Source organism: Caretta caretta, chromosome 9, assembly GCF_965140235.1.
Source record: "Caretta caretta isolate rCarCar2 chromosome 9, rCarCar1.hap1, whole genome shotgun sequence".
Taxonomy (NCBI): Eukaryota; Metazoa; Chordata; order Testudines; family Cheloniidae; genus Caretta; species Caretta caretta.
The window spans coordinates 3032239-3050571 of record NC_134214.1 but is presented as its reverse complement, the minus strand read 5'-3'; the positions used below and the strand labels follow the sequence as shown (position 1 = coordinate 3050571).

Below are 18333 nucleotides of genomic sequence, written 5' to 3'. Positions count from 1 at the left end.
GGCAAAAAGACCAGCCTTGGCCTTGCATTTCCTCCTGCTGCCCCGACAACAGAAAGGGACACACCTCCGGGGGGCGGGACGGGGGACAGGGGCTGTGCCCACCATCAGGCAGGGGTTAAGATTTGTTTTTTTGAACTCTGTGTTAATAAAGAAACTGGACCGCAAGCAGGGCTGCGATTGGATGAGCAGGACTGCGTGGAGTTTTGAAGAAGGAAAAGAGAGGCAGTGTTCTGGAGAGGTACCCCAGGCCACCGGGGGGTGCTCAGACAGTAGCCACCCTATTATGGCTGCACACAAAGGATCGGGGTGCTCTAGGGCTGGCTGAGCTACAAACACATAGGAGGAGAGGTAAACAGTCACACACGCAGCCTTGGGGGGAAAGGTCCTATACAGGTCACCTCTTTCCATCCTCCAGGCCCGAGAGGGCCATCCAGGACCTTCACCCTGGCCGGGACGTTCCCGTGAAATATTCCGTGTCCGTCTCAGACTCATGGTGGGGGTGGCTGCTGGCATCAATGCTCTCACCATGGCTTGTGTTTCGCCTTAGCCCCGCTCGCAGAGCCTGGTGGATGGGGCAGAGCCGAGTCACGTGGAACGGAGCCAACTTCACTCCACCACCTCTGCCACCGACCACTCACCTTCGGCTTGGGAAGAGAGCCCTGCTCGAGCCGCGGCCCCAGACAGCGGAAGGCTTTGGCAGGCTGCACGTGCCATTGCTTGGGCCGCAGCCAGCTCTTGGATGCAGCTGGGGAAGGGAAGGGGTGGAGGACTCCTGACTGTGGCTGCCAGGTTCCCTGCTCGCTCTGGATGGCAGCGATGACTGACGCGCCCGTGGGCAGAGGGATGCAGGCGAGGGAAAGGAACGCCAGGGCTGCGCTGGGGTTTTGGAAACTGAAGCAGCATCAGCAGCATCTACTGTCAGGAGAATGCAGCCCTGAGTCAGGCCTCTCTGCCTCCCAGCCGTGTGGCTCGCAGGGAACAGGGTCCCAGTGACATCCGTCCACCATGCACCGACTGGGCCCCACACGAAAACCCAAATACATAGCAGCAAACGGGACCCCCCCCTCACCGCACACAGCCAGGCAGCACCGAAATATCTGCCACAAGGGCAAACCCAGCTGCTGTTGGGGAAACCACTCCACTCCCAAACGAGTCCCACCCCAGCGAAGCTGGGGACAGGGGGTGAGGAGGAGACAGACAAGAAAGTGGTGAGGGAAATGGTCAGAGGGAGGCCAGGTGAGATAAACAGGCTGGCTGCATACTCCAATGGTGACCATTGCGGGCTCCAGAGAGGGAGTCCCACAACAGGGCATCCTCAACTCAGAGCCAGTGCCTGGCAGCCACAGAGACTCAGGCCTAGGTTCTGCATGGTTTTCTGCTACTAATGACCTTGACGATGCAGCTGTGGGGGAAGGGGGTGCAGGGCAGTTCACACGTGGTCTGGAATTCATCTGTCTCAGCCACCTGCCCGAAGGGATTTCCTGCCATTCTCATGCCATTCATCTCCACTCTTCAGGGAGCCCAATCTTCTCCTCCGAGCAAAGGACAACGCACTCTGGGAGCAGCACAGAAAAGCTGCAGGTCTGAAGCCATTTCAGGCCCTCGCTCTGAGCCCCTGACAGCTCCAGAGTCAGCGCCTGGCCTCTGTTCTGCTACTTTTGTTAGCAGGAGAGAAAACACTTCCTAATTAAAGCCATCCATCCTAGGCAAACACCACAGCAGTGCCTCGGGCTGCCTGCACGCAGGCTACACTGGTGTGACTTACACCAATTTAGTTAGATTGGCGCAGCGGTGTGTGCAGTCTCCTAGAAGGGTAAAGCTGGTTCTGTCAGTTCAGCTCGTGCAAGTAAATTTACCAACACAAGCTAAATGGCTGTAAGCCAGGTTTAAGCCAACGTATGTGTCCACACACACAGTGCCACTGGCCTAACTAAATCAGGGTAAAAATTGTATCTTTAGTTACACTGGTGGAATTCTGTGTTGACCAGCCCTCAGCATCTCTCTCTCTCTTTCTTATTTTCTTTCCTCCCTTTCCTTTTGCCCTGAAAAGAAGTTTGGTTCTGGATTTCAGCCACTCATGCTGAGCAGAGTATCAGCGTTTGTCAGGGGTTTGTCTGCACACAAGTTTGCATCAGCTATCAGTGCAAACCCTGCGTGGACACTCTTATGTCAGCTTTTTGTGGTTCAACTATAACCCATTGCTAACAGAGTTCAACTAAACTGAAATAAGCATGCTTTAAACCAAAATAAGAGCACCCAAACAGCCTTGTGCACTGGCTGAATGAAACCAGGTTAAAACCCCACTTTTAGGGAGGCCGGTGTAACTCTGGGTGTATAGACGAGCCCTGGGAGCTGCGGAGGACTTGGAGAAAATGGAGAGAGCAATGCTGGCCCACTGAAATGTTCTCGTCTTAGGTAAATATTTCTGACACTGACAATACAGACCTAGGCCCCTCCCTCCTCCTTGAGGAATTCCTGTTGGGAACAAGACCGTTCACTTTTCGTCACCAGGAGGAAACTTCTGGGTTTGTTTCCAATGTAAAGTTAGTGCCTGTGAAGGGCACTAGGGTGAATAACCCTGGGGACCACAGGATGGGTGCATCAAGGCAAGCTGCCCATGTGCTGGCCTGATCACATGCCTTGCCCCTGGGGTGTCAGGACAGCCTCCAGGGGAGGGTGGGTAGTTCATTGTCTATGTCCCGGCTCTCTCGCCAGAGACACATTCTGCAAGGTGGACAGCTGGTGACTTGGAATTGGACTGAGATTCCCCCAGACTCTTGACAAAGGCTTCCAAGGAGCTATCAGAGATGGCAACACATTGTGGCCGTTTCAGACAAAGGTTGTATTTGAACTTATGACCTAGGTAAAAGGCTTGACCATCCCTGTACTATGCTCTTTACTCAGCCCGTACCGCCTGTTTGGTTGGGTTTTACAGCTCATTCTCTAGTAACCCAACCTGCTGGCTCACGGTTTGGGACGCGCTGCGGAGCTCACAGCAAAGGCAGCCAGCCAGGCTCTGATATCGATGGTGCAGCGTCTTTCAAATCTGAAGCTCTTACACCACTGTCCCTGCTGTAGGGTATAGTCCCCACTCCACTCTGCTGAACCATAGTACAGTCTACCTCCCTTCTACCCATTACCCCCTGGGGGCTCACATCTGCCCCAGGGGAGAGGGAGTGGGAACTGTCCATACCTTCAATGGGTTTGGGTACAAAATGTGACGAGGGTTTGGTTTTTTTCACCCGGTTCCCCTTCATAATTTGACCTTCTTTATTGAGCCCCAGGAACCAGGCTCGTCCAGACTCCTGCTGCCGGTACAGTGTGGAAGAATAAATAACGTAGTAGTTTTCAAAGACCGATTCCTTAAATTTGCACTCTGGTGTGAAAATATCCTGCAGGGAGAGAGAGAGAACACAAAGCAATGGAAGGAATTAATCACTAATCACTTAAACCAGGCATCACTAGGAGATCATCAATGTTCTCTGTTATTACAGTCAGTTTAGTGAGAGAGAGAAATATACAGAGAGAGCAATAATATAGGGAGAGCAAGAATATGTAGCTCTAATCTCCTAAAATGGAAGGCTCTCTGGTTGATTGTAAACCAAACCCCTATGCTGTCAAGAGAGCTTGCAGTGGATGTGCTTTAAAAGTGCTCAGATATGGGCTAGCGTGCACAGATATGGGCCATTGCACATCCAAGCCTGGATCAGCGTGTGCAAGCAGCCATGGAGTGTGAAGGGACGGAGAATTTTAGAAGCCCTATGGCTGGGTGTTTCTGTAGGAACAATCTACAGTGTGTTTGATAACTGCCGTGTAAAAGGGGGAGGCCGCAGCAGCATGGCTCCGTCACTCCTCTCCTGTTGTGGTTGCCTTTTCTGGGGCACAGCCCCTGCCTGGCCTCCCCAACAAGGTCTGCGAGCATGTGGTTGCCAGCAGCAGAAACAGCGATCTCATTAAACAAATGCAGAGTCCACCTTCTGGCAAAAGGCAGCTGTGAAGGGAAGGTGTGCAAGGGATGATAAGAGATGGGGGTTTAAGCCACAAATTGCATTTTATCTATTAAAAAGTGGGGCAATAAGGAGGTGAGGGCACAAAGCCTGGAAACGTTTGAAGAAGAAAAAAAAACAGATAGATGAAAATTTGTTTTAAAGTGTAACCACGAGCCCAGTTTCAACAGGGCTGGGCTCATTCCTGACCAAGAAGTGAAAATGACCAGGAAGAGACAGCATTTGATCCCTGCTCCTGCGACAGCCCCTCCAAACCCGCAAGCTACGCTGCCAACATGCCCTCTACACACCACAGTTCAATGGGAGCCTTTTGAGCTTTCAGTACCACTCCGGGTTATAGCACTGATCCCCAAGTGTTTTGGGGGGGTTATATAAACTACTGCTGGTATGGCAATAAATCTGATGTGCAACAGACCTGCATGGGCCGTCAGCCTTGAAGCCAGAGAAGATAAAGTGCAGGAGAAAATGTCCAGTTCCTGGATGCATGCAGTGAAGTCGACACCAATCATTAGCACTGCCCAGACTGAAACCCAAAAAAACCAACCCAAATGAATGGGTTGTTTGGCCATGTCCGATGGCATCTCTCTGGTTTCCTTGAAAATCAGCATTTCCGAGGGTGAGAGGAGGGGATGCAATGGCCTTTCCCAGTCCTTTAGAAAGGTATACGAGGCAGTTTGCCAGTTATCAGTGTTTCAGGCGATCTCCCGATATCGGTTCTCTGCAGTCACTGCCGTGAGGGGCAGTCACAAACACCCAGCCATTGTCCCGTTTGGAGTTCACAGCTTATGTGGGGTGGAGACACAGGCCTCTTACACTGGTGCTTTTCCCCTCAACTCCGCAGTGTCCTAGTCTGTGTTCTGAGATCTGTGAGAGTTGAGGGCTGGGCCACACACACTAACAAAGAAGAGAGACATTCTACTTCCCCAGTGCTCACCCCCCTAAGGTCTCAAAGTCCCTTACCACGGCGGGGAAGCATTATTATCCCCTGAAACTCCTGTCATGGTCTGCCTCAATCTTTGTGGTCTCACAGTTAGACTGGGAGTGAGGGTACCAGGGTTTAGTCCAGATGTCACCTTGGAGAAATCATTTGCTACGTGACATTGGGCAAGTCATTTCCCCACTGCGTGCCTCAGTTTCACCATCTAAAAATTGGGATACAGGGCTCCTCTCCGTTTATAGGCTTATGGCTCGGTTTGTAGTCAGCAATGCTTAGACACCAAGGGGCCGGACTCTTAGCAATACCAGAGATCAAATAGATAGGTTGTATTTAGATAACGCAATTATTATTATTATTTATTTCTATTGTGGTAGCCACTGGAGGTCAGGGCCTCATGGTGCTAAGTACAGTACAAACATAGAACAGAAATGGCCCTGGCCCTAAGGAACTTATAACCTAAATCAGAGTGGATTTGTCCCTTGCATTCACACGCTGATAAAATAAACCGTTCTCCTCTAAAAGCAAAACATTTAAAAAATGTAAAGGAAGGTTGTAAGGCAGCCAAATAACCCTGCAGGAATCGCAACATGGAATTCCATATTTATTCTCTTTCACTGATTCCTTACAAAATGGGCTCAGTTTCTGTTAAAAAACAAAGAGGTTTCACTCCATCTGCCACTTCTGCCAGCGCATCCTGGGATCTTGAAATCAGCTGGGCTCTTTCTACCTCAGAGGTTGTCACTAGCAATAAAGATTCTGCTCCTGGAATTTAGCTGATGCCTTTGTTGACAGTAAATAAGGCAGCCCAACATCCAGCTCATCTCCCCAAAAGGCACTGGCTCTGCAAGGGTAAGAACACAACCCTTTGCTTTAGGCTGCTCAGTGAGCAAATCTGACTTGAAGATGCAAAGGATGTAGATATGTTGGGGGAAGGGGTCCATTTTTACAGTTACTTTTCCAGTTATTGACCACGTGTGGGACCAGAGTCTGAAGTCACTCACACCTATGACTAAACACCTAAATCTGGAATAACTCCAGGTGCAACTGATATCAAAGACTCCTCTGGGAGGAACGGAAAGTGATCATAAAATGTAGAGAGTGTTTTTGGTATCCCCCTGTCACTACCACATGTAACAACAAATGGGATTTAAGTCACTTTTCCAAGCATGGCAGCGTGTCCTGTCAGGGACAGACAGACAGATAATCAGTGTCTTCTGCTTGGTGGTGGTGGTAAATGTCACACCCTTGAGTGTTTGAAAAGCACATTTATGTTATGGCATAATGTTTCTGGTGGGGCCATTAGCTGATATCTTTGAGGATGCTGATAAGAGGTGATTGAAGCTGTCCACCCTACTTGTTCAATAGATGTCCTAACAAACTTGACACAGGCGGGTTATTTCATCTCAACTCTGGGAGTAGTCTATGATGTGTATTACTTTTAGCTGCTAATTTTACTAATACTCTTGAGTGCTACAAAGCAGGGGAAGGCTATTAAGATAATACCAGCAGATCCTCTACCAGCTTTACTGGCAAAGTTAATTATATTAACTCAAGCAAGGAACTGTTGTTTCACTTATCTCAGTCTGACTAGAGCTGCAAAGAAAGGGAATAACCGCAGATGTACTTAAATGGTTTCACACTAATAGGCTACAGAGTAACAGCCGTGTTAGTCTGTATTCACAAAAAGAAAAGGAGTACTTGTGGCACCTTAGAGACTAACAAATTTATTTGAGCATGCTCGGGGGTCGCATAACTAGTTAGCATGCCAGAGTCTCGTTCGGGGCAGGGGCAGCGTGCAGAGCCCCCTGGCTGCCCCTATGTGTAGGAGCTGGAGGGGGGACATGCTGCTGCTTCTGGGAGCCATGCAGAGAACGACACACATGGAGTGGGGCAAGCCCTGGAGCCTGCTCCCCAGAGCCCGCTCCCGGCAGGAGCTTGAGGGCCAGATTAAAATGTCTGAAGGGCCAGATGTGGCCCCCGGGCTGTAGTTTGCCCCCCCTACAGTAGAAGCTCCTACACGAAGCCTCAGAGGTCCCAGGTTCCATCCCAACAGTCGTCAGTTTTATTCTTGCATTCGGTACAGCCATTTACACCCCTTCAAAATGGGAAGTAAACACTCCTGAGTCAGCGGCTTACATCCCTTATGTTCAGGTGACAACAACAATACACGGAGCAAGGTGGGGACGAGTCCGGGAGGGAGGGTTCAGCTTTCGTCTTCTGACTCTTGGGGTGTTTTTTATTCACGAATTCATTCCCTGCCGTGACTCCACGGACTCCCACAACCCATTCACACTGGCCCCCGAACCGTCAGCACATCTTAAAGATTACACCTGGTTAACAAAAAATAGAGTTTGTTGAACCATTTCTGGGGACAAAAACCAGCTTTTCAAGAAAAATAAATATTTTTGCAAAAAGATTTTAAGGGGGTGAAATTTTGCAGATTTTTTGGGGGAGGCGGAAGGACACAAACAGTCAAAAAAAGTTTGGTGAAATGTTTTTGGTTTTTGAACAGTGAAATTTCTTACTGAAAACCATTTGCAAAACCTGAATTCTTTGCAGCTTGTGATTTCGATAATAAAACCAAAAACAGTTCAAGGAATTTTTTTTAAATTGAAATTTATGAAGTTTTCCCATGAAAAATATTTCGCGCTGTCTGACTAGCTCTACGACCGATTTTCCGGTCTCAGCCCACTTGCGCGGGATTAGAACCTGAGACCTACGAGTGCAAAGTTCTGTATCACAGTCCAATTCCCCTAGGACGGTGGTCCTCCAACTTATTTGATCGTCCCTCCTTCTGGTATCTGGAGTAGTTTAGGGGGCCCGACCCCCCACCACACAACTACATATACGGATATACATGGGGGTGGTGCTGCACTCGAATCAGTTTCGGCTTCTTTGTTTTTCACTTGAGGTTTTTTTTTCCCTGCCAACGATCCAAGGTAATAAGAGCAAAAGCAAAACTGCGATTGTGATCCATGCTTAAAATTAAAAGTGCACACGGCGTTGTAGCAAACGGGTTAACGTACAGATGGCAACGACTTTGTGTAATGCTATGCAAGCTTAACAGAAATCTGTCAAAATGCCCAGCGTTATTTAAAGTCAGATGCCCAGCGCCATCGGAGGACCTGATACTTTTGGGGGAATCAGCTTGCTAGTAATTCATTGCTGTGGGTAAAATGGGGGCAGTATGTTTTTTTCCCTAAAGCTTCCCTCACCTCCCCCCCAGAACACATTCCGCTCCCCCCAGTTTGAGAACCTCTGCCCTAGGAGAACTGCAAACTCCACTAAAAAAGAGCGAGTAGATTTGCCATTTAAAAAATAAATTTTGATCTGATTTGTGCTAACTCTATTTCCTTTGAAAAATGCCTATCTGCAGGGCCACCCAGATGTTTGTGGAAGATTAGATTAGGGAGATGGCTCGATCTCTAGTCCGTTGAGGCATGCACACTCACCGAAAACAACACAGGAATCTGTCTGGGCCGCTTGCACTCTCCCAGGGATTAGCTACATTTCGGTTAACCGCCACCTGCCTGGGAAGCGATGACATTGGCCCCTGAGAAATGACTATAACGCTCTGTGAATGAGCAGCGCGGCTGGGCTGCACGGGGACTGCAGAGGGACTCAGCCGTATGCATGGCAGCTCCGGAACCGCTGGGAAGCAGCTTCTGGGAAGGCTCCACAACCCCTTGTGCTTCGACACGATCACAGAAGGGAAGCGCTGTGGGGCTGAGCGGCTGCAGTCTAACCACTGAGCGATCCTTCCGCATGGAGAGCATAATGGCAGGGCGAAGCAGGTGTCACACTCCAACAGCGCCGGCATAACAGTGCCACAACTTCGGACAGCGGGGGCTGCTGCTTACAGCACAAATGCAGCGTTACCCCGACCCTGCAAGGCCCCGAGTGCCCTTGACTCTCTGGGCTTCGCAGGAGGCAGTCAGGACCGGTATTCGGCATGCTGTGTTCACCTGAACTGAAGTCTGGGGCAGGAGGCCTCTTAAGGAGTTTTGCTAAATTGCTCTTCCTTTTCCTTCCCTTCATTCATCAGTAATAACTTGGAGCAGACACATTCACTGATGGCTTAGCTGCAGAGGCTCTCCGTTTGGGCCTAATCCTGGCCAGTGCAGAGCCAGCCGCAATGCCACTCACAGTAGCAGGAACAACAGCAGGGTGCCCAATGCAATGCCCACTCACAACAATGGGTGTCTTTCCATGGATTTTGCTGGCTGTTGGATCCAGCCCCAGATGATCAGAACCTCTCAGGATCAAGCTCCCATTCCCAATATTTCTGAAATCACCAAATAGAGAGAGATCTTTTTGTAATAAAGTTCTCCCTGCGATGTACATGGAAAGGAGAAACAAATGGCTTCGTGAAATCAGTCGCTGAAATTAGCATCAGTAAAAGAACGCAGCCATTCTGCGAGTAATATATGGCTTTGTTTAGGGAGGGATCTGAATTATGTGCACTGAAATAGCTCAATCATTTAATGCTGGAATAATGTTTTTGCTTTGTTCAGAGTATTTATGGGCTTCTCTTTACCTATGGAACAAGACTTGGGCCAGATCCTAGGCGGGTGTCAATCAGCAAAGCTGCACTGCAGTCAGTGGCAGGAGGACGATTTATACCAGCTCAGAATGTAGTTCACATGTTTTATACTTTTGTTAAATACTGAGTCTTTCCCACGTGTATTCATCTGAAGTAACGGCTAGGAATCCTAGTAAACATCTTCATTTTTAGCATTGTCTACGCTCATAAGAGCTGCATTTTGCTGAGCTTACGGAGGTGGCACTAGACATTATGGAAACACCTTTGCCATGTTTCCATAAACACTTCTCCACCCAAAAAGAAAGGATGGATTTGCAGGACGGTCTTTATTTCACAGGGATTTTTCTCCAGTTACAGACCATGTCAAGTCTCCCACTGACTTCCAGGAAAGCCATGCTAAATGGTGACCAGGTTGAGTACATAGATAGCATTAATATCATTTAACGTCATCATAATGTGCGGTGCTCTATGGATAGAATACAGACTTGGTTCCGACTCAAAAGGATGGGTAATTTACGGTTTGGTCCTGCATACCCTGATGAAGGGAAATGGATCTTTACTCATGCAAGTAGGTCTTGCTCACATGAGTAATCCCACTCAGGAAAACTGGGGTAGTCCCATGGAGAATTATGCCAGACAAGTACCCCCACTGACTTCAATGACTTGACCACTCCCACTGACTTCCATAGGACTCCACGGCTGGGCAAGAATCATAGAAGATGAGGGTTGGAAGAGACCTCAGGAGATCATCTAGTCCAACCCCCTGCTCAAAGCAGGACCAACCCCAACTAAATCATCCCAGCCAGGGCTTTGTCAAGCCAGGCCTTAAAACCCTCTAACGATGCAGATTCCACCACGTCCCTAGGGAACCCATTCCAGTGCTTCACCACCCTCCTAGTGAAATAATGTTTGCTAATATCCAACCGAGACCTCCCCCACTGCAATTTGAGACCATTGCTCCTTGTTCTGTCATCTGCCACCACTGCGAACAGCCGAGCTCCATCCTCTTTGGAACCCCCCTTCAAGTAGTTGAAGGCTGCTATCAAATCCTCCTCACTCTTCTCTTCTGCAGACTAAACAAGCCCAGTTTCCTCAGCCTCTCCTCAAAAATTATGTTCCCCAGCCCCCTGATCACTTCCATTGCCCTCCGCTGGACTCTCTCGAATTTGTCTACATCCTTTCTGTAGTGGGGGGCCCAGATGTGGCCTCACAGTGCCAAATAGAGGGGAATAATCATTTCCCTCAATCTGCTGGCAACGCTCCTACTAATACAGCCCAATATGCCATTGGCCTTCTTGGCAACGAGGGCACACTGCTGACTCATATCCAGCTTCTCGTCCACTGTAATTCCCAGGTCCTTTTCTACAGAACTGCTGCTTAGCCAGTCGGTCCCCAGCCTGTAGCGGTGCATGGGATTCTTCCGTCCTAAGTGCAGGACTCTGCAGTTGTCCTTGTTGAACTGCATCAGATTTATTTTGGCCCAATCATCCAATTTGTCTTGGTCACTCTGGACCCTATTCCTATCCTCCAGCTTATCTACCTCTCCCCCCAGCTTAGTGAAATCTGTGAACTTGCTGAGGGTGCAATCCATCCTATCATCCAGATCATTAATAAAGATGTTGAACAAAACCAGCCCCCGGACCGACCCCTGGGGCACTCCGTTTGATACCGGCTGCCAACTAGACATGGAGCCATTGATCACTACCCATTGAGCCTGACGATCTAGCCAGCTTTCTATCCACCTTATCGTCCATTCATCCAATCCATACTTCTTTAACTTGTTGGCAAGAATACTGTGGGAGAGCACATCAAAAGCTTTGCTAAAGTCAAGATATATTACATCCACCGCTTTCCCCATATCCACAGAGCCAGTTGTCTCATCACAGAAGGCAATCAGATTGGTCAGGCATGACTTGCCATTGGTGAATCCATGTTGACTGTTCCTGATCACCTTCCTCTTCTCCAAGAACTCATCTGAGTTTTCAGGAGCCAGGATCTCTCGATACCAGAGCATCTTACTAATGGATCTTGCTTCTAACTTCTGACCTGACCATTGTCACTAATACTGTCATCATGTGCATTTTTTAAATTGCTTGACGAAGAAAAAGAGCCCAAACCTGCCTGATCAGCGCTGACCTCAGAGGGGCTGTACATGTTACAATCCTGACACTCACGTAGCCTCCAGTTTAACAAAAGCAGACACAAAGGCTGCATGCTTTAACTCCTCTCCTGCAGCCGAACTGCTCACTTCCATGCTTCCATGGCCAGCAATGGCTGTTCGTGCACGCACCCAGGCACGCACCCAGGCACGCACACGCACGCACACAGGGGTAAGTTAAAGGCGGGCGAACAGGCCCGGGGAGCTAACAGACTGTGGGATTTGAGACTGACAGCAGAGTGGCTTTACGTATGGCATTAGTTCTGAGCTGACAGCATAGCCAGCAATCTGGCGGCAAACACACTAACCCAGAGAGTTTGCAAATGAAATATTTGATCCTTTGCTTCCTTTCCCACTAAAGATGGCCCAAAATTAAGATCCAGGATCAGGTCCAGATTTTGTCTCCGAGAGCCCCAAAACTCAGAGTATGTTTGGATTTAAGGGGCTGGTTTGTCCCCTTTATGCAACATAAACTTGGGATTCAAATAAAAGTCCAGATTTTAATCCCTCTAGGCGGTTGGAAGACATTAAGAACTGGAGCTCTGGTCTCATTCTAACTTAACTTCCCTACCGAATTCAATGCTATGCTTTAAGAAAGCAATTGCCTCTCAGGAAATGAGAAATCTAACAATGCAACCACCACAACCGCTTCAATGATCATTTGGGCATGGGCAGATTCCAGCACAGATTCTGGTTTTCAATTCCTTATCTGAGAATCCCAACACATCCCTTGCCTCTGCTGCATTCTGGTTATCTGACCAAGTGTCTGAAATAGGTAACGATGCTATAAACAGCTCTTACTCTGAAGGACTAGCCGGAAACTCCTCTCTGCACTCAGAGCCATTGATTACCAGGCTGCGGCAGGAGGGGAAAACAAGATGCAGTTGTGTGACAGTTAAAATGGAGATTCTTAAATCAGGGGAAACAGAACCTTACCTCCCAGCCTGCAACGGACACCGAGGAAATGTAATCATGCAGAAACCCTAAAAATGAGGTGAGAGCAAATTATTTTATTTTGTAATCTCTGTGGGTCAGGGACTTCCTAGTCTGTTCAGTGCTAAGCACAGTGGGCCACCGACCCAGCCTGGGACTTCTTGGCACTGCTCCCATATAGATATCAATAAATAACGTTCATAGAACCTGGCATTCACAATAGTATTAACATTGCTGTATTGCCCTAGAGGCTGCAACTGAGATTCAGGCCCCATTGCACAGGGTGCTGGATGTACACATAGAAAGAGATGGTCCCGGCCCCAAAGAATGTGCATTATAAACAGGCCGGCTGTCACAGTGGAGGGACAAAGGGACTGCTCATTTCCCTATTTTACAGGCAGGAAATCTGAGCACAGAGAAATGAAGTGACTTGCCTAAGACTGTGGCAGAGGTGCGCACTGAACCCAGACCTCCAGCATCTTAGACTAGCCTCTTAGTCACAAGGCTACGCTTCCCCCCTTAAATGTAGTTGTAAGTTTACACTGATAACTCAGAGGGCGTTCTAGCTCTCCAGGAGATGGATTTACCGTTGTGACCGCTGTGTAAGACATCCCTCAAGAAGGCCCTGATCCACTTCTCGCTGAACACAGTGGCAACACTCTGACTTATTCAGCTGTTACAACCCTATCCTGGCCATGCTGTCACACAGCGTGACGAAGTTTCACTGGCCCTGAAAGTGATTTCAGTTCCTTCCTCTCCCACAAACACCGCGCACAGGTCAGAGGGACACCCCAATGAAATTAGGCTAGCCCCCAAAATATCATGATGGGCACCATCCGTGCCCAACGAGAGGTAGGAATAGCACGTAGACAACATGTGTTCGTCTTTGCTTCCGGAGATACAGTCACATCGAGCTGGCAAGAAGGAGGGTGAGGACTCGCACACAGTTTTCGGTGTAGTCTAACTTTTGAAGCAACATGTCACCTGGGCAGAAGAGAACAGTACCTGCCCAGGAGCTCAAGAGGCCTATTACAGCCATAAGCGCCTGATGTACCGAGATAGCCGCTTTGCTTTGACTCTTAAATTCAAACTGTAGGGTTTAGTGGAGACAAACCATCACTGACACACTCTCTATCTCTTCTAGCGCTGAAAAGATCTCCCTTGCCTTAATCCCAATTTCAAAGCTGTCATGGCCAGGGCTGGATATCCAATTTCCTTGCTGCTAAAACTTTCATCCTGAAATACACGGTCCGAGATCATTAATGTTTTGACAACTCACTGACAGACTGGCCACAGCTGACCAGTTAGCTGCAGGCCTTTCGGTCCAAAGCATCAGGCAAGGCCAGGTGGTGCTTGTATTGGACAGCCAAGGTCTTAGAAGCAAAAAAGAAATGTTACAAAGCCTGACAGCCGACAGGCTTTGGGTTTTTCCCCTCCCTTTGGCGTGCTTCTCTGCACAGCTGCTGCAGCATCCAACAGGAGAGAAAGGAAAGGCTGGTTTAATTCTGTACTTTCTAAATTAAAATGCAGACTGGATAGCCAATCGGAAGGCCAAAGTGAAACCAGTCAGTATCTATGCCACAGGGTGCAGAGACCTTCATGGCCAATGGGGTCTTGTGGTTCAGGCACTTAAAAGAGTTGGGTTTAGTTCCTGGCTCTATCCCGGACTTGCTGTGTGACCCTGAGCAAGACGGTCTGGACCCAGAGTTTCAAATTGAATCCCGTATTGGGATTTTCTGGAGTTCTTACTGCATACGAACAACCCCTGTATGAGAACTGTGTGCTGAGGAAAGATCAGATATTTAATGTGATGAACGGCTCCTCCCCAGTGGCAGATGTTTTTAGGGGGGGAGAATGTGGTTTTCTGGAATAGCAGAGACGTCCTCATTCCTTTGGGTTGCTTCTGGGGATTTCTATCTCCACGTTAGTGGGCAGCTGCTTTTTCTCTGAGGGTTCCCCATCCAAGTATGATCACGCCTGACCCTGCTTAGTTTGTGAGACCTGACAAAACCCACAGCCTAAGGCTGCAGGCTTGACTCTATTCATTATTAGCTTCGATGTGTACGTGATGTGAAACTGCCTTACCCTTCCCTGCTTACAGCACAATTTCCCCGTGACTTAGCACCAATGGACACTGAATATACACAAGGGCATATTGCATAGACCCACATCTTCCTGCAGCACATCTCAGACAGTTCTAGTGTATGACATCAAACGACCCATGCTGGCTGGGTCTCGGCTTGTCAGGAAGCAGGCAGATGGAACCTGCTGGGTGAATCAAAGCATTTTGCAATAGTGGCAATGTTGGGATTTTTCACTCTATTGCACACCTTCCCAGAGAATTCAGATTAGCTTTGGCATCTGATCCTGACCAGAGGCTAACTAATGACTGCAATTTCCAATACAAGATAAAATAGTCACTCTGGAGATAGAGTAAAATAACATAGTAACTCTACTTGTCATGATGCACAGTCAAGCATTCCTGCATTACTGATATTCAGAAAACTATGGGCAAGTATCTTTAAATGATGTGACCCAAAATACATCAAGCAAAGGAATCCAAAGTTAAGGACTGATTCCTCCTATTGCAGCAGTTCTCAAACTTAATGGCACCATGCCTCCCTTCTGACAACAAAAATTACTACCCAACCCCATGGGGTCATGACCCACAGTTTGAGAACCGCAGTCCTATTGGAATCTATTTATTGCAGCATGTACCACGTAGTACATAAACCTGCCCTCTTTCATTAGAAGATACTTGCCGTACAATCAAATGTTGTGTGTGTGCCTTCTATTTGATTTTAGTTTACCAAGGTATGTGAGCTAGTTCACTCATGGGACCAGACTGTAACAGAGCTGACATGGGATATTTCGGAAATATTGAACCTTCTTATAGTGGTCTTGAAATATAGATGATACAGATCATGTGATTGAGCAGACATCTGAAGGCCAAACTATGTTGTCAGGTGCACATGTATGGCTCCTGTTAACTTAAATGCAGCAAAATCCTCATTTTCTAACCCAAAGGGATCTGTGGTGAGGTGTATACGCCAGTTGGGCCCCAAGTAAGATTCAGGATTCAAACATGTTGGAAAAATATGGATCCGGATCAAAAGTTTGCAGCTTGGGTCTATGTACAGCCCAGGCCCAATTCTCATCTCACATAGTTTTTACATTAGAGTTACTCTTGATTTACACTGGGGTTAATTGAGATTAGGCGCAGTCACGTTACCTCTCGGCCATCATAGTGCAGTTTAGTCGTTTGCAGTCTGAGAAGCACCACGGTCACCATGAATTTAGAAACATTCACCCCCATGACATGTACCAACATGAACCACAAGAAACAGCTTTATTTAACAAACGGTCAGCTGCTGAGTCTATTTGAATCTCAGAACGTTGCTTGGAGACAAGCCGGGAGTGGATCATGCTTCCCTGTCAGGGCCGTATGGGCATGGAAATACAAGCAAAACCAAACACATGCAAAGGGAGGCATGTCTCCAGAGAAGGTTTGTGTTGCTGCCTGCTCTCGTTTCTGCTCGTCCACAAACGAAATAAAACAGCAAGAACAGAAACCCATTTGCTCACAACATCACAATCCCTCCTAATTATCCATAACGTTTAATAGCAGAAGTGATCTTCTAATACCTCTGGATCACTACCACATCCTGAGGGTAGGATGCTGAATCCTGATTTGAGCCTGTCCAGGGCACCAAGAGAAGTCAGCAGGACCCACTAAGAATTTCTAAGCGAGTCAGGCTGTATTTCTTTAGCGGAACGAATGGTGGTTTATGATTGTTCCTGTTAACATTGAAGCTATCACCCTCATTACTAGGGAAGGAGAGTAAAAAACTAGAATCCTTCTGTAAATAGTATTTCTTGGTGTTTGAAGAAAGAGAGGACCATGTAACTGTGAGTATCTTACTGCAGTCTTTAAATCAAGATAAAAACATGCTGTAAGTCAAACAGAAGTTATGGGTTTGATACAGGAATTACTTAGGGTTTGCCTGCACGGTGAGGTAATGTGCTCTACGGGGGTGTGATTTCTAAAGCACACTAACATGTTGCACATTAATTGGTCCATGGAGACCCTTTGGGTTCACTTTAATATGGTGCTGTTTGAAACAGAACCACGTTAAGTGTGCTAGGGAACCTTACATGTGCCCCAGACCAAACCACGTGTCCCACAGTGATTTTCTGCACTGATAGCACTGAGCTTTTTTCCCATTTGTGGCCGGCCCAAGCCCTGTGGCTGACCGTGATCCATCTAATTACCACCATAACCGAGTTACATTCTGACAGAATGTAATTAGGAAGATACACAATTGACTAATTAGCTACAATTTCACTCTTGGCCACTTCAGCAAAGCTGCGTTTGAAGACGTCCATCCATGTAAGTGACCACCGCAAAAAACCATGCCAGCCCCGGGTATCATTTGCCAGGAATCATAGAACCACGCCGCTAACCTGGCTCCTGCCTTACATTCCGGATCTAGCCGTATAATCCAATGCTTTGGGAGATAACATGAGATTGTTAAGTGGTGACAAGTACAACAAATGCTGAAATGAATTCTCTGTTTTCAGCGGCAGCGCCTTCTCAGAGACAAAAAGCTTTTTGAGTCTGCGGCATGCGCATTCGTATGTGCCAGAGAGCCTACAACGTTCAGCCTCACTGGAGCTTGTCAGAGCCTGATCTGCCATCCGTTAATCAATGGGGAAAGCTTCTGAACACTATGTGCTCCAAGCAGTAGGCTGGGGTCTCTGCAGGCAAAGGAATGAAGCGCGCTGTCGTTCTTGCCACGGCATTCCAACACGAGTCGCCTAGCAAGCCAAAGCCAAGGAAGAGCTGGAAGTGGCTCACAGTTTCTCCAGCACCTCTCTTTTCGGATGAATAGTCCCTGGAATAGTTTCCACCACTTTTCTTGGGAGACTCACTGCATGGGTGGTTTACAACTAAAGAAGACACTGACCAGTCAACAGCCATAGGCAGACGGGAGATGGCCAAGCTCTCAATCTGTGTCATTCCATTCTGCTATGTAAAATGTGTCCAGGTAATGGGACCCTGACCTGGTCCGCCTCTAGGCCCTACTGAAACATGTTTTGTAACAATAATAAGAAGGCTTTCCTCTCTACTTACTGTCCTAACGGCTCCATAGTGCCGCAGCATGCCGTGGAACTGCTGTCATGTTTCACACCCGTGGGAACTGCATTTCAGGGGGGCTAAGGGACAGGTTGAGTCTCCATGGTGCAAAGTGCCAAGCATATTGTGGGGGTTACCAGAACACAAATACACTGATTATTGCTAGTTAAGAATATACCCCAATTCTAACTGAGAGGGAAAAAACAATGAAAGGAGACTGATGGAAAAACTGGGGAGCAAACTTATTGTCCGTGTCCAGTTGTTGTCCATGCCAGCAAGTTGTTCCCGATCTTAAGTCAGGACTGGCTAGTCAAAGCGCTGGGGATTTTCATTAAGAAAAAAGCCCTGGAAAATCCCAGTCGTGGAAGCAAGTAGACAGGTGGACACAGACCTCCATGGCACCATTTTCAAAAGTGTATTCAACTGGACCTCCAATGCACAGAGCACTTTTGAATCTCTTGTCACTAGTGACCAGAGAGAAAGAGCATGGAGTCGTGGCTGGCAGCTTCACAACTCCAGGGGCCCAGTGTGTGGAGGGGAAGATCAGCAGTGCAAGTAGGGCGGTCTGGTCCGGTCCGCCAGGAAGATATTTATAGCTGGCACGGCATACAGTAAAGA

General features: G+C 48.0%; 1 protein-coding gene across 3 annotated transcripts in view; it reads right to left on the bottom strand.

The window, feature by feature from the left end:
* Positions 1-18333, bottom strand: part of FGF12 (fibroblast growth factor 12) — a 290970-nt gene that overhangs the window by 6412 nt on the left and 266225 nt on the right. For all 3 annotated transcript variants that reach the window (XM_075132029.1, XM_075132030.1, XM_075132028.1), the window contains exon 4: positions 3194-3392. In XM_075132029.1, coding sequence (XP_074988130.1) covers positions 3194-3392 — 199 coding nt within the window. The remainder of the gene's footprint in view (positions 1-3193; positions 3393-18333) is intronic.